We start from the raw sequence: 15,131 nt of genomic DNA, 5'->3' as shown, positions 1-15,131 counted from the left end.
GAAATATCAAAGGCAACTACTTCTACGAAAGCTTGATTTTTTCATTTTAAATTATTTTTTTGTAAAATTGTGTACGCTTGTAGCGTGTAAACTTTACCATTCATCCTTTCAAACCGCATAAATTTACATACAAATTGTTTAATTACGAATCTTTTACGTAATAGCCACTTATTGTATTTTTTTAATTAAATTAAGGATCTTGTGCAAAGGTTACTGACCGCAAAAGACCCTTAATTCGGTGACCGACCTGTCGTCACCACGTAATGTACTTTTTTGTTTGTACTATTTATAGTCTAAAACTACCACACAATAGAAATTGCAATTTGAAACGCAATTATTGCTGTTTCTATAACGTGGTTTTATAAACTTTATTTAAATTAAATAAAACAATTACAAATCAATTAATGTACTGAGGCTTCTTTTAACGACATATCGGTGCTGGGTATTTCTGGTAAGTCGTTGATGTCCAACTTGGATAATTGCTCCTCCAAGTCGGCACTTGTACTGCTTTTCGATTCCTCTTCACTTTTCATCAATTCAGCTAACTCCTCCTCCAAGTCATCGTTTTCATTCGAGACAGGTCGGGAAATAGCCGCTTGAATCTCCTCTTGTATATCCAACATCTGGGGAAAAAAATTAAACAAATCCCTGCCAAAAAATAACATTACCTCTCCTAATTTAAGCATGGTATCTTCGACAGCATCTTCATTCAAACCGGTTTCTTTCAGAGTTGTATTAAAGGCAGAAAGGGCATGTTTGTAGGACTGCCACACGTTTGAATCAGTATGGACGTCTTTGAGTTTCTCAATCAAGACTTGTATATTATGTAAAGCATTTGCTTTATGTGTGAGACGTTTTTCAATCTCGTGTTTTTTCTTAAGGCAAGTTTTAGCTAACTGTCGGTGACCTTTCAATAAATGAGCTTTAACTTCTTTAATACAAGCTGAAATTTCATCCTCCAAGTCCTCAACGTGTTTAGTGAACAATTTTTCGTTTTGTTCCAAAACATAAAGTGCAATATCAAATTCAGAAATCGGGTATAGTTTATTTGGATCTCCTAATTTGATCAAAAAGGAGTCTAAATCAGAACTATTTGTTGTTTTCAAGTTTGAAACGTCCGCCTTTTTCTCACGCACTAAATAGTGTATTAAAAGTTTCACATCTTCAACTTGGCTCATGTCCTTATTGGCGAGTTTTAAAAACTCGGCGAAGTTAATAACTTTATTTCTGTACTTTCCAGAGGTGGAAACAATTTTCTGTGCCTCTTGGCGAATAACTTCAACGTGAACGTAAGTCCGATTTGAATTGACTTGAGTTGTGAATAAAGTACGCTTAACTGTATTAAATGACCACGATAATGGTTTTTTGACTAGCAAATCGGCAGCCCAGCTACCCCAACCGTATGACTCCTTCACAAAATCTTCCAAGTATTGTAAATCGCCAGTTTTGACCAACTCCTCAAGAACGACCCCCAGGCAACTTGGGGGGCGGCCATTTCGCAAAAATTTTTGGCCTAAGAGAGTTAGAGTAAAACTGTAAACCCCATTATTTATGCAATATAGCGAAATTAGGTGTCTCCATGATGCAATTTTTGTGTCCCAGTCGCGAGGATTAACTGTGCGACTGCGGACGGGTGAAAACAAAGAATCGAGCCGAGCTTCATCTTTGAACTCTTGAGGCAACTTGTCTTCGGGGATATTTAACATGGGGCCACTTCACATGTCACTATAATAACCTAAAAATTTGTTTACGTACATAGAACACACTCGTAATACGTAATAATGTATGTGTCACACAATAGAGGGCGTAATGCCTGATGTGTTTTTCAAGCAATAAATCGCGCATTTATTTTCAGAATATTTAAACAATGGCTAATGTATGTTAAACAAGTTGGAATAACTATTTATAGCTTACTAAAATGTCACATAAATAAATTTTTAATTTTTTGGGGACGTCGTTAACGTAGATTTCTGTCGTAAAACGTCATTGCTCATATTGTCATATTTTGCAAACGTCAAATTGTATGTCATGACTTGGCGTGTGGGTTTTCGCACTTTATTTCGCGTTTTTATCCATGTAAGAAATAATTAGTACCGTGCCTTCTTTTTCTAAATGACACGTAATGATCTAGTTGTGAAACAACAGCAAAACACTTATTTCACCGTGGAGTGTAGTGTCATATTATTTTTCCTCAAAATCGGCCAAAACGACACAAAAATGATGGAAGGTAATAGGTCGTAACATAAGTTTAAAAAAATTACATAACAGGGCAGTCCATCATAACACGTTTATTAAAAATGTACACACATTTCTAATTTTAATGCATACAAAGTTTTATGCTGATATATTCAGAGGTCAAGGGCATTAGCCCCCTTCTGGATCATTGAAAGCATGTACTTTTTGTCACTGACACGATACATGTGCACACTGCACAGTAAACATTTATAAACTAAAGAAATGAAGTGAGTTCTTCAATTGTCATTTCGGTTTCAGAGGTCGTACATTACAATGGCCCCCTACAGCTGTAAGCTTTACTTAAGTGATATTATCGCTACAATGGCTGAAGATAATAGAAAAATCTCAATGGATGTTAATGGGGTGTCCGAAAATGGCTTCACAGACGCTCCATGTAAGTATTTATTTCACAATTTTTTTTATAAGTTTGTATTGTGCAAAGTTTTTCATTTTTTACTTCAACTATGAATAATTCACTAAATGTATTTCATTGTATTGCTAATAATGGTAGATTTGAATTGAATCGCTAATTTACAATTTTTATCATTTATCAGTTTACCTACAAGGTGCTCTAGTTCTTATCATTTCTTTAATTCGAAAAAAATGTAAATGTGGCCTTCGTTGCTAATACCTAATGAAGCAAAAAGAGAGTTTAATTTAGCCGAATTAACTCAATATTTGTACCATGTTTCATTGTTAATTGTTAAGATAAATACATACATACATGGCGTAATAAGAAAAAAAATTAAACTAAACCAGCTACAAAATTTCATCAGTAATTGAGCCACTGTAAAAATTTAAAACCCCATTTACAATTTCAATTTTTTGTTAAATTATGGATACAGGATGTCAGCTAAGTAAATAAATAAAAAAAAATTGAATTTGAAATTGTCGCTGTAAAATATTAATATGTAAGTTATTTCCCAATGGGACTTTAGGGGGGTCTAACATATCGGAATTTACCCAATTGTGATGTCTCTATTAGTGGAAAAAAGGCTTAATTATTGTCATTAACCAATTACGTAATTTTTACAACAAACCTTGATAAGAAACACAAAAGTTTTTTCGGTCTTTATCGTATTTAATTGTTTTTAGCCATTAGTGGTTTTAAATTTACAATATCTGCATTGCTAACACACGTGTTTAACACATAGTTTTTTTATGTAAGAAAAAGATAATGCGAGTTGTTTATATTAAATACAACATATAATTTGAAATATTATCAGTATCCTTCAATAAAAATGGTGCCTACACATCGTAACATGTGAATTTGCCAAGTGTGAATGCACAAATAACTTTTATCAAGATAATCTGTACCGACAGAAATCATTTTAATGAAAGAAAAAGCGATAACATGGACAATATTATCATTTCGATGCGTAAATTCGCGATAAAAACTGGTATTTCATACCTGAAAGGGGACCTTACGATGGCGGCTTCAGTTATGCACCCGTTAGGTCCGTTAATTAATTTTCTTGTTGTCATAAAACAATTAATTTTTCAGCAATGCCTTGGTTCGGGATGGACATAGGTGGCAGTTTATGCAAATTGGTTTATTTCGAACCGAAAGACATTACCAAAGACGAAGCCGATTCTGAAGTCGAAACCCTACGCAACATTCGAAGATATCTGACCAAAAATTCAGCATATGGAAAAACCGGCCATCGAGACACCCACTTACAGGTGTGTAATTTTTGATTAATTAAAAAATCGTGCAAGTCATTTGTATTTTGGACCATCACGTGTCGCTTGCCCTATCAAAATCCGTAAAGATAAGATAATGTGTTGTTATGGTAACGTTTTGTTTTTAAGATGGACGATGTTTACATTCGGGGTAGAAGAGGTACTTTGCACTTTATCCGTTTCCCATCGAGTGAAATGGTGAATTTTTTGGCTTTGGCCAAATCTAAAGGCATGGCTAACTTAGTTACGACGGTTTGTGCGACTGGAGGAGGCGCTTTTAAGTTCGAGGAGGATTTCAGAAGGGTACAATTTTGCTCAAGTCCATATTTAATTTCATTTCGCTAAATTATAGGAAGTTAACATGAAATTGGAAAAGTTTGACGAGTTTGATTCCCTTTTGAAGGGTTTGCAATTTGCAGACGCACAGAACCCTGCCGAATGTTATTATTGGGCGAATCCCACCGACGATGCTTGCTGTTCTAAAGTCAAATACGACTTCTCTAATCCATATCCATTTCTTATTGTCAATATCGGGTCAGGTGTCAGCGTGTTGGCCGTCTACTCGGCCACTGATTATAAGAGGATCTCAGGAACAAGGTTTGTGCGTTAAGTCTGCGGTCCACGTTTTGAAAATGTTCGTTATAGTTTGGGCGGGGGTACTTTTTTGGGCCTTTGTTGTTTATTAACGGGCTGTAATACGTTCGAAGAGGCGATACAGTTGGCAGCTGAAGGTGATAACACACGAGTTGATAAGCTGGTGCGCGATATTTACGGCGGTGACTATGAACGGTTCGGTTTACCAGGAGATTTAGTTGCTAGCAGGTAATAAAAAAAAGCTGTATTTTTCTCGCATGGCTGTGTCTTTTTTTTTGCTTCTTATACTGTAAACTTTCTTCTCTTTATTTTTCGTCATTGTGAAGTTTCTCGGGCTTTAGTTTTGGACAAATGAACTCTCGCGAGAAGCGCAGCAAAGTTAGTCGCCAGGATCTAGCCAGGGCGACTCTAGTGACCATCACTAACAACATCGGGTCCATTGCTAGGATGTGTGCTATTCAGGAGAAAATCGACAGGGTAAGTTTACGTTATCTAAGACGAGGCGATATTAAAAAAATTAGGTCGTTTTTATGGGAAATTTCCTTCGAGTTAACCCCATCGCCATGAAACTGCTTGCATATGCTATGAACTACTGGTCCAAGGGTACAATGAAAGCCTTATTTCTGGAACATGAAGGCTACTTTGGTGCTATTGGTTGTCTACTCCAATTTCACGAGGCCAAAAGATGAATTACAAACATTCCAAGTGAAAGGTGTTGGAGTTTAGTACAAAATAAAACAATGTTGGACATTTTTAGCAAATGAAGTTAATTCTTGGCGTTTTATTGTAGATTTTGTACACTGCTTTTATATATATTTAAAAAATAGTACGTTCAAAGGTGTAGATTTTTAATGTATGGTTTTTCTACATTTTTTAAATAAATTTGATAAGTGAGAACTTGGTGTAGGCTCGGTACGTGAATGACGCACATGTTTTATTTCGATTCGTTAAAAGTGGTAAAATATACAGCACATGAAACAATGAACTAATATTAAATTATTTATTGATGGAAATCTAAACAGAGTATGTGAAATATATTATTTTATTTACGTCAGACTTTTATTTCTTGAATAAATCACCATAACGCCTGATTTTACCCTCATAAATTGAAAAGTTTAACACGTTCAAGTGTACATCGGTGACGGTGAATAGAAATTCAGCGTCGAATGATAAACTATATATTGGGGAGCTTCTCCCACGCCGGCGACAGGATTCCATAAAATACATCTTCAAATCAATAAAAAAAAATACACTCAATGAGATATTCACCTGGACAAAATTATTTTGTCTTGTATCCCACAAAACTGCCCTCCCATGACTATAGGTCCCACTTACTATAGTATTGAAATAATCATACTCAAAACAGTAGACTGTAGCCCCACAAGGATCCTCCATCGCTTGTTCACAATTGCCCGTCCTCAAGTCCCACCTTCTGATACAGCTGTCATAGCCGGCAGACCATAAAACTGTCGGACTTTCCCACTTCATGTCCAAAACACCGGCCCCCATTTGCTCAGGAGTAAATTTCAACACGTCCATGTGTCTAGAAGAATTTTAACAAGAATTGAAAGAAATTAAACCAAAATCGGGACATGACTACTTATTCAAATCAAAAACAGTTAATGTAGGTCTATGGTGGACACCTGCTGTTCCGATAGCGAGTAGTGATGTGTCCTCTTCACAAAGAGCGACAGACCATACTTGGTCATACAAAGTAATTTGCTCAATAATGGTTTCATTGTAGGGCTTTCGCCAAATTCTTACAATATTGTCTCGAGAACCAGAAACAAGAACATCATCAAGCAAGTCAACACAATTGACATCAGCCCCTTGAGATAGTTCCAATTCAATTACAAATTTTTGGGTGTTTAAGTCCCACAAAAAAAGACTTCCGTTCCTGGAATTAATTATTAAAAAAATCATTATTAATAATAATTACTTACGTCTGTCCACTCAGAATGAAATTGTTTTTTTTAACAAAGCAGAAAACGTCTGCATTGTTTCTAGTTTTGATGGTATAAATGGGATTTTTTGTGTCTATGCCATCCCTAGTACGTTTATACCCACGTATATGTCCTTCTCTACTAATCCACAATAAATCCTTCTCCAAATGGAGACACTGAAAAAATCTAACTTTACTATAAAGTAACAATTTCTCATCATAACGCCCGGAACTCCAATTTCTCGATATTCTGATACGTTCAAATGGAGACAATATGCGAAAAGATCTACAAGATTACAATTAGTTAATCTCCAATAGTGTAAAATTAAATACCGATTGCTGATGACTGGATGCACTTGATTTGCAACCAGAAGCCCCACATTTGCGATAAGTACACCACCCCAAGTATCAATAATCTCATTAAATCGCTTGCATGTTTGTTTAAGCTTGTATAAATCACGAAGGTCTAAATATTTGAAAATTTTCAGTAAAAGTTCGGTGGAAAGAGTGTCCAAAGATAACACCATGTTGACGATTTTTCAGATAACACTAACTTAGGAAAATACTTTTCTTTAATGTTAGCACTTCCCATATTCATTTAATACACGGAAAAACTCATTCTTAGCAAATTGTACGCAAAATATAAACACAACATAACCTTAAATTTTCGGAAAATTTGGTTGGGTGATCTTTGGCATTTCTACCAACGTAAATTTTCCAAACCTTACATTTGCAACACTGTTTTTTTAAATTTTGATGGGAGTTTCGTACAGAAATAAACCAAGATATTTTTAATACTAAAATCAGCATAATTAAAACACAACAAATATGAAACTTAACTTGAGCAATAATTAAAAAAATATTCATATCAAAAAAGGCTTTCGTTTTCAATATTTTTTTATTTCAAGAAACTATGCAAGTCATATGCAACAATAGTTAATTATAATTAGGCAATAAAAAATATATAATAATAATAATCACTAACATATGATTTTACGCAATTTGAACATTAAATTAAATTAAGGCTGTGGTAAGAATAGAATTCATTTTATCTAAGACAAACGATTGATAACAGAAAACTGTTTGTTTAACTTTGATCAAAGAAGTATTATGACGTCTTTAAAAGTAATGAAATTACTTTAATTATTTATTAAAAGAATTTGTTTAAAATTATAATTAGAAAGTTATTTAATTTACCTCTTTTTTTTTAAATCACCTAAGACCTTTATTTTTGCCCACTAGGTACTGACTGTCTAGATTTTTATGCCTAGAAAATTAAAGTAAAAGAAATATTATATTACATGCGCAATGGCAAGTGTGTTATTGCTGGGAGCTCTCAGTATATTGATAGAGTCGAACGGTAATGACCAGAGAAAGGCAAACTATATCATGAGCCTACTGCGCAATTGCTGCGATCAGCTGTAGCCATAGGCATCGATTGTGGCCGTCGCAAGGCGTCGCGTTTTCGGGTCTAGGTTAGCTTATTATTTGCAAATTCATACTCACTCATTAATGAAAAATAAACCAAATGATTTCACATGTATTTGTGTAAAAAAATAAATATGCAACATCGTAGTAACTATAATAACACTAGCCAACAAGCATTTTGTGACTGAGAAAAAAACAGTTATTTTTAGTTCAATTCTATATGCTAAACTCAAAAATTCCATAGCATGTCAGATTTTAATGTTAGGCATATTAAGATATCATATGTAAGTATGTTCGACAAAATATACAATTAAAATTCATTTTCTCCATTCTCATTTAAATTTTTTTCCCTCAAATTTGGGTGCCGTTAGTGACGAGCAAGGGGAAAGGTTCCACCAGGATATATTGACGATGGAAAGAGGTACCAAGGGAGATCCAGCTATGATGGGGGATTACTTCTGGTTCCTGATAAGGGAAGTTAAAACACACTACAAAAGAAAGTCAACTCTTGCAAAAGACTCATCTACAACAGATTTATGTTAGAATCTTATACATTTTTCAACATTGTTCTTGTTTAGTGAATAAATTAACTTCTTTCGTCGTCTATTTAATTAATTTTTATTTGAAATGGACAATTTTTACGATAAAATTTGAGAAAACTATTTTCCTGTAACTTAAAATCTGTATGATACCCTGATACACGTGTCACATTAAAAAAAAATTGTTGGGTAGTGTAATCATTTATATCAAAATCTAGCACCCCTCTGCCTTTAGCCGAACGCACTGGTTGCCTACTTCTGCGAGATAAATTTGGGGCTGTCAACTAATGACATTAGTACATTACCATGCTATTAATACCAACAAATTGAGTTTTTATTTACATTTGATGGGCTCATAACTTTGTTATCTTGGTAATACCTACTTCACAAATTATTAAGTACTTTCCATTCCCGACCATGAGATGTAATGATAATAAAAATCTCGACCTCCAAAAATAAATTATTTTTATCCACAATCATTCGATAGAGACTTTTTTCCACACTGTAGATGCGTATAAAGTACCACTTTATCCACTAGTGGAATAAAGTAACTTTATTCCACTGTTAGTAACCAGCGCACCGCGTAACAACTTACTACGTTTAACCGAAAGCACATTTGGCGTGACGTTTAAATGTTAATTTAATTTTTAATTAAGTTTGGAATACTGTGGGCCTGTGATTGTGGATAAAACGTTATATTGCAGTCGTGTGTTAGTCGCGTTTTATCCACTTAAAAAAATTAACCGCTCAAACTGACGTTCTCGCGGTTAAACATTCTTCGTGGATAAAACGCTACCTAACACACTCTTACAATAAATAACTATTTTCTTATATTTTCATTATTTTTATCATATTCTTACAATCGCCTCACATTTCTCACAATATTTGAATGTGTGTAATGTTATTTCTAAAGTCTATAAAGTAAGGATCGAACTTATTAAATAATAATAGGTGTCGGTTGTGGCTTGGCTAATTTATGAGTGAAATTTTATAATCAATCTATCGAACTTTACAAAAGATTAGCCAGACGCTATGACGACGGTGAATTATTTGCTGACTGTTAATTTCTGAAAAGATGAATATCTCATGTCATTCAAATTTCTGTCACATTTCTCGACGCGATTTAATTAAACCGATTAAATTACCAGTTGTCGATATGATAAAATATGTCATGTAACTTTAAAAAATGCGTGTTTGTGCCCCGTTCGAGTTTTACGAGTGCCCTGTTTAAAGTCTTAGTTACCCTAAAATTGCTCCATGGAAGTCGTACCGGAGCAAAAGGGTCGACTTTGGAGGACATCGCCATGTACATGATCAAGCACTTTTGCTTAGATGGAGACATCAAAAGTCAAGTGTTGGCGTCTTTAAAATACGGGGTCAAAATGCATTTTATTCAGAAAAAAAAGGAGAGATTCAGTCTAGTTCTGCCAGCGTCGTCCATCCATCTGGCTCCTTGCCGATTCAAAAACTCGGAAATGGAACGAATTCAGTGTATTTTCCCGCCAAAGTGGCAAAGTAACGCTTGTATGGACATGTGTGCCCGAGGGGCGAGCTGCTGTGGCAGGAAGAAGAGGCTACTCTCCCGACCTTGTTGCCAAGACAGCGAGGATGAGCAAGCCGAGGGTGGGACTTGCTTCACCTGTCCCATGAAGCGACCCAGGTCGGATTGCGGGCAAAAGACCTGTTCCCAACCACCGGCTTCCTCACAAGGCAGCTGTGCAACGTGCTACATACCTCCAAAGAAGAACAAATCGCAGGCACCGTGCCCCAAAGTCCTGCCTCCGGCTTGTCGGAGACGTTGCCGACCTACCAGATCCAAATCCCTGTATGATGATTATTGTCAAATGTGTGGTGACGACGACGATGACGATCCGTGTAATACATGTAAACCTACTTACAGTTACAAGGCTTACAAAAATTGTTCGTGTTGTCAAAAATAAACCAATCCAGAGTACTGTTTTTCATAACACCAGTTTTTGTTTTTTTTCCTTCTCTTTGTATCAAAATTGACAAAATAATGTCAAAATTATTCAGTTTGTAACATTATGGCACCTTATCCCTCTTATAAGAAGCATGTGAAATTCGCCAAGTCGAGATCACCAGTGGCGCGTAAAAAAGTCCCAAATACGGCCGATAGTTACGCAAATATTGTTCTCTACTACTTGTCCAAATTGAAAGGTTTGTTTCACTCTCCTGTAAATCCTGTGAAAACAGGTTCGAGTTACTACGTACGAGACACATATGATTCGTCCAAACCCATTTTAAAGAAAGATCCCAGGAGAATGGGCTACTCGGACAGTGATCTTGACGCAAAGGAAAAGGCCTGTGAAATTGTAAACGCTGCTATTCAGTATGGATGTGCCAATAACATTATAGAAAAAGTCGGGAATTATTTCCTTCTAAAGACTAAAACTGAACCGAAGCAAAAAATGTCAACAAGGAGACCCACTCCAGGACCGGATTATGTCAGATGTGCCAGTTGTAAAAATTTGACCAAGTTTTCGCGAAAATACAGTGTTACTAACGTTAGGGCCAAACACAAATTGTCAAATCGATTGAAGAAACATAGAACGTATTATGATAGTGATTATGGACACACTAGCCCGGTTAGGAGAAAGAGAAGCAGCTCAAACACGTCCACTATTAATTATTGTTCCAAGTGTTATGCACGTATGAGGTCCAATAGGAGGTAGCCTTAATGTTGTTTTGTGGAATTAAATGATTGTCCAAGAATAAAAAAGTTTTATTTTGAATTCAAACGTATCTATAATTTTTTTGTTCATTTACCTACTGCTAGTCTTCAGCAGATCGCAGTCTTTTGATGATTTTGTTCAAGTTTGTTGTTTTTTTTATTAAAAAAAAACAGTTTTTCAATAGATTTTTTTCACATTATTACAAAATTATATACTATTTTTTAAAAACGTTGATTAATTTTTTATCTTGTTATCATTCTTGGCACTTACATATTTTATTTCTTTTAATCGACAGACAATTTCAGAATTATAAGTTTCAAATGTATTATTTTATTTTGGTAAAATGTGGCTTCTTATTTTTAAAGAATTTTCACTTAATTAATATTCAGGATTTGGCTAAAATCTCGCCTGTTTACAAGATTTTTTAAAACAAATTTTTAAAATCATAAAATTTTGGTTTATTTTCCTTCGATTTATGTCATTTTTTAACACGCGGACCATCCATTAGGAGTGCATGATGGACAAACAACAAGTTTTTATTTTAAAATTCAAGTATATATTTATCAATTTTGATATCCATTTTGAAGTATTCAATAGATAATCAGGATTTATTTTAAAATATTTTGTTGAAACTTTTACTAAGAGAATTGATTTTGAAAAAGATTCTTCAATATTATTAATTCTAAATATGCAACTTTGGTTTTTGTCGTTTAGTTGAACCTACACAGATTTAGCTAATTTTTAGCAAAAATACTGTTCGTTTTAATAATTTTTACAGAAAAATTTGCATATTACATAATTTGTCATGTTTTCTTAGATTTAGCCGTTTTTTAAAAGAAAGCATTTTGCAGAAAACTTAAAAATTACGTTTAGACATTTTCGAAATCTTAAACACATGTATTTTTAATGTACATACATAGATATTTGGTTAAAATATCTCAAAAAATCGCTAAAGACAGGATTTAAATTTGGTATTTTATGTCTTTTAAAGCGTATTTTTTTTACAAAAATCTTGACCCATCTATTAGCGAACTTTTTGTGGATTCGATAAAAAAAAATCAGATTGTTTAAGCACATTTTCAAAAAAATTCGCTTCTTTTAATCAGTACAGAAGATTGGAGTTAAAAGATTGTGCAAGAATAAACAAGTTTTTATTTCATAATTCAAACATATCTATCAATATAACTTAAAAATTTCTTTTTGTCCTTTTCGAAATCTTCGACAGGTTGTTGGTCATAATCCTCGCTCAGTAAATGGACATAAACTGAGCCTTTATCAGTGGCAATGATCTAGAAATAACGTCAATATTCATGTAAATTGAGACATTCAATTTACTTACCATATAAGTTTGTTCAGGAACACTTTCATCACTTGTAATTACCGATAGTTTCATACGCAGTATATTTTCCTTAAATGGAATCGAATAAATGGGGAACATATCACTCGCCTTCAAATTCCAAACATGAATAGTGTTTGTAATATCTTTCGTATAAAAAATAAACGGCCGGTTGTATGACCATTGGATAATTTCGACTTTAGTCTGATTTTCCGCTGTTTCTTTATTGAAAAGTTCCATCAAAGGGCGCTCGATTACAGCTGAGTAGAAATTTATATTTCCGTTATTAAATCCCGCGACGAAATATTGGGATGAAAAAGGACACATTTCCACACAATTCGCCTGAGAGTCTCCATTTGAAAGAAATTTTTTAACGCCAGTTTTACCCCCACTTGTCAAACAGTGAATAATGTGACCCCGATTGGTCGAAATGTACAAATTATTTGAGTCAAAGTGACTCAAAGCAAGATCGGTACAGTTAAAATCGCCAATTTCGGGATACAACTTTTTTAGTGATATCCGAACGTTGATGGTAATTATCACAGAACCCCAATGGGCCAAACCTTGGTTTTCTACAATTCTGCCACGACTCTCTTCTTTCGAAATAACACTCCAGACTATAACTTCTCCGTCTTCATCCAAACTACAAACCTACAAAAGAATTAAAACTGAATTACCATTTTCTGATTTCTGTTACTTCAGTTGATCCGTGGGCAACAAACACTCCAATTTCTGACACTTTCCTAGACATAGATTGAACCGAAATTATTTTACATGAGTGTCCATGGTTTATTTCAGTAGAGTACGTTGGGCTACGTACTAGTGAATTTTTTACAATTTCCTCACACACATTTTTGTGACTTTTGGTGCTTTCTTTCATATCCCATACGACTAAAGTCCTTTAAAAAGGAATTAACGAAAATAAAGTCTTTATAAGTTACCATACCCGTCATTCAAACCCCCCAGAACCAAATTCGGACATTCAAAACAACAAGTACAACACAAAACGTGGCCAAAAGCCATCAACATTGTTTCGGGCTTACTAATATTAGAAATATTCCATAAACAAACAAAACTATTTGAAGAGTCTTGACGTGGGCCATGAACAGTCAAAATTTTCTTTGAATTGTTTGCACAAAAACAAACATCATTCAGAGGTCGTTCTTTTAAAAAGTCAAGCTTTTTTGTATCACATGTAATCTGACCTTTGCTGAATGGTATATTATTTTTGTTGGTTTCGATGTTCGTTTTCATGTTAGCTTCCATTTGTAAATTAAGGATGAGATTCCCCGCCCTTAATAAAAATGTCTCTAAGCTGTTTTCATTGTGAGAATTTTCAATTCTTTGTGTGTTTATAATGTCCCCGCCAACGCCCAAATAATCACACTTGTAGAGCTCCCAAAAGTGTTCTTTGTCTTCAATTTTAGTGAAGCAAGGAGGAAATTGTGTCCACTTATTTTTATAGGAGATTTCATCAGTTTGTATTTCTTCATCAGTCTGGTCTCCTGTTTGCACTGATGCTTGTACTGAGTTGCTTTTGCCGTAATATTTGATGAAAATATCATAAGGTACAGGGGGTAATTCAAATAGTGTGAAACTATAATGATCGAGTCGAATCATACTCAAAATTTCTTCTCCCCGTTTACGTCTCAATTCCACACTTTTGCGATGTTGGTACTTCCGTTGAGCCCCCAAAAAATTAATAAATTGTAACGACTTGCCATCCTCAAAACCTTCATCAGATAAAGACCCCAAATTACTCCCCAAATTTGAATTTTCCTTCTCGATTGATTCTTTGATGTTGTCCAAAATTTGGCGATGTCTTGACTCGGGCAACTCGTAATTACCTGAATCTAGCTTTTTTTCGTCGTCGGTACCGGCGGAACTGACCCTTTTTGTGGCCGATGTAGGCCCAACAGATTCAGTACTTTCTGAAGTACTACTAGTTGAAAGATTCGACGTTGAATCAGTTGAATTGTACTCTTCAAAATCCGATTCGTAAGAATCAAAATCGTCTTCGTATTCAACCGGAGGGGCCTCCACTTTGCTTTTGGGAGCATCTGGGCCTACTATATTATTATTAACAATACTACCTTTACGCAAAGTAGCCGTTCTGGGTCTTTCTGACATCGAGCTTGTCTCTGGAGACACGTCGTTGTTGATAACTTTTGTTTTTGCTGGTATTTTTTCACTTTTAAGTGCATTAGAGTACATTTTTTTGCTAGGAAAAAATTGCGTTTTGGTAACTCGACTACTGGGTGGCGTGGCAGGTGCTCTAGTAGAACTCGTTGTTTTCTTGGCTGGTGTTGGTTTTACTCTTTTAGTTTGATTAATTGGTTTTGAAACGTGTCTCTTCATTTTGTCTTCATCGTCTTCACTTTTTTGTAGCCTTGAACTTGTTTTTATTTTAGGCGTTTCTTTTTTCGTCGTTTCTGTCGGCTTTTTCGTTCGAGTTGAAGCAAGTGTTCGCTTGGGAATTGCATCTTTTGCCTAGTAAAATGACAATAAAGCAACAAAGGGAAAAATTGATAAACCAACCTTCTTTGTAGACATATATTAATAGAAAAATGTCATTGAAGTGTGTCAGATGCCAACTCTACAGGAAACTAAAATGTCCCTGAAATAATCAATATGAGGGTAGAATAAATTTCACGGTTTGTGCTTCTGAATCAATATTTAAA

The 15,131-nt window shown here is 34.7% G+C and overlaps 4 protein-coding genes across 7 annotated transcripts; 1 reads left to right on the top strand and 3 right to left on the bottom strand.

The window, feature by feature from the left end:
• Positions 1–337: 337 nt before the first annotated feature.
• Positions 338–1,807, bottom strand: LOC123008198 (charged multivesicular body protein 7). The gene is made up of 2 exons (XM_044403881.1): positions 669–1,807; positions 338–623 (listed from the first exon to the last, which is right to left on the bottom strand). Exons 1-2 carry the CDS (start codon positions 1,704–1,706, stop codon positions 402–404), a joined length of 1,260 nt encoding a protein of 419 aa, XP_044259816.1. The 5' UTR covers positions 1,707–1,807; the 3' UTR covers positions 338–401.
• Positions 1,808–1,994: 187 nt separating this feature from the next.
• On the top strand, positions 1,995–5,561 carry LOC123008200 (pantothenate kinase 3). 3 transcript variants are annotated; one of them, XM_044403885.1, is made up of 8 exons: positions 1,995–2,227; positions 2,494–2,629; positions 3,740–3,918; positions 4,048–4,221; positions 4,271–4,515; positions 4,564–4,740; positions 4,839–4,989; positions 5,034–5,561. In XM_044403885.1, the coding sequence occupies exons 2-8, from the start codon at positions 2,509–2,511 to the stop codon at positions 5,199–5,201; spliced, it is 1,215 nt and encodes a 404-aa protein (XP_044259820.1). In that variant the 5' UTR covers positions 1,995–2,227; positions 2,494–2,508; the 3' UTR covers positions 5,202–5,561. The 3 variants fall into 3 exon arrangements, with proteins under 3 accessions (XP_044259820.1, XP_044259821.1, XP_044259822.1); XM_044403886.1 differs by having other exon boundaries at positions 1,998–2,227; positions 4,854–4,989; XM_044403887.1 differs by lacking the exons at positions 1,995–2,227; positions 2,494–2,629 and adding an exon at positions 3,479–3,692.
• On the bottom strand, positions 5,499–7,187 carry LOC123008199 (F-box/WD repeat-containing protein 4). Of its 2 annotated transcripts, XM_044403884.1 has the most exons (6): positions 6,788–6,839; positions 6,688–6,740; positions 6,456–6,631; positions 6,113–6,409; positions 5,782–6,055; positions 5,499–5,739 (listed from the first exon to the last, which is right to left on the bottom strand). In XM_044403884.1, exons 1-6 carry the CDS (start codon positions 6,834–6,836, stop codon positions 5,572–5,574), a joined length of 1,017 nt encoding a protein of 338 aa, XP_044259819.1. In that variant the 5' UTR covers positions 6,837–6,839; the 3' UTR covers positions 5,499–5,571. The 2 variants fall into 2 exon arrangements, with proteins under 2 accessions (XP_044259819.1, XP_044259817.1); XM_044403882.1 differs by having other exon boundaries at positions 6,456–6,740; positions 6,788–7,187.
• A 5,061-nt stretch (positions 7,188–12,248) lies between these two features.
• LOC123006962 (cytoplasmic dynein 2 intermediate chain 1) lies at positions 12,249–15,129 on the bottom strand. The gene is made up of 5 exons (XM_044401928.1): positions 14,989–15,129; positions 13,397–14,940; positions 13,148–13,349; positions 12,454–13,101; positions 12,249–12,403 (listed from the first exon to the last, which is right to left on the bottom strand). Exons 1-5 carry the CDS (start codon positions 15,001–15,003, stop codon positions 12,278–12,280), a joined length of 2,535 nt encoding a protein of 844 aa, XP_044257863.1. The 5' UTR covers positions 15,004–15,129; the 3' UTR covers positions 12,249–12,277.
• Positions 15,130–15,131: the final 2 nt, after the last annotated feature.

Source organism: Tribolium madens, unplaced genomic scaffold (genome assembly GCF_015345945.1).
Source record: "Tribolium madens isolate multiple individuals breed KSU strain unplaced genomic scaffold, Tmad_KSU_1.1 Scaffold_3;HRSCAF=73;Tcas5.2_LG2, whole genome shotgun sequence".
Classification (NCBI taxonomy): Eukaryota; Metazoa; Arthropoda; class Insecta; order Coleoptera; family Tenebrionidae; genus Tribolium; species Tribolium madens.
This window is presented reverse-complemented; position numbering and strand designations above follow the sequence as displayed.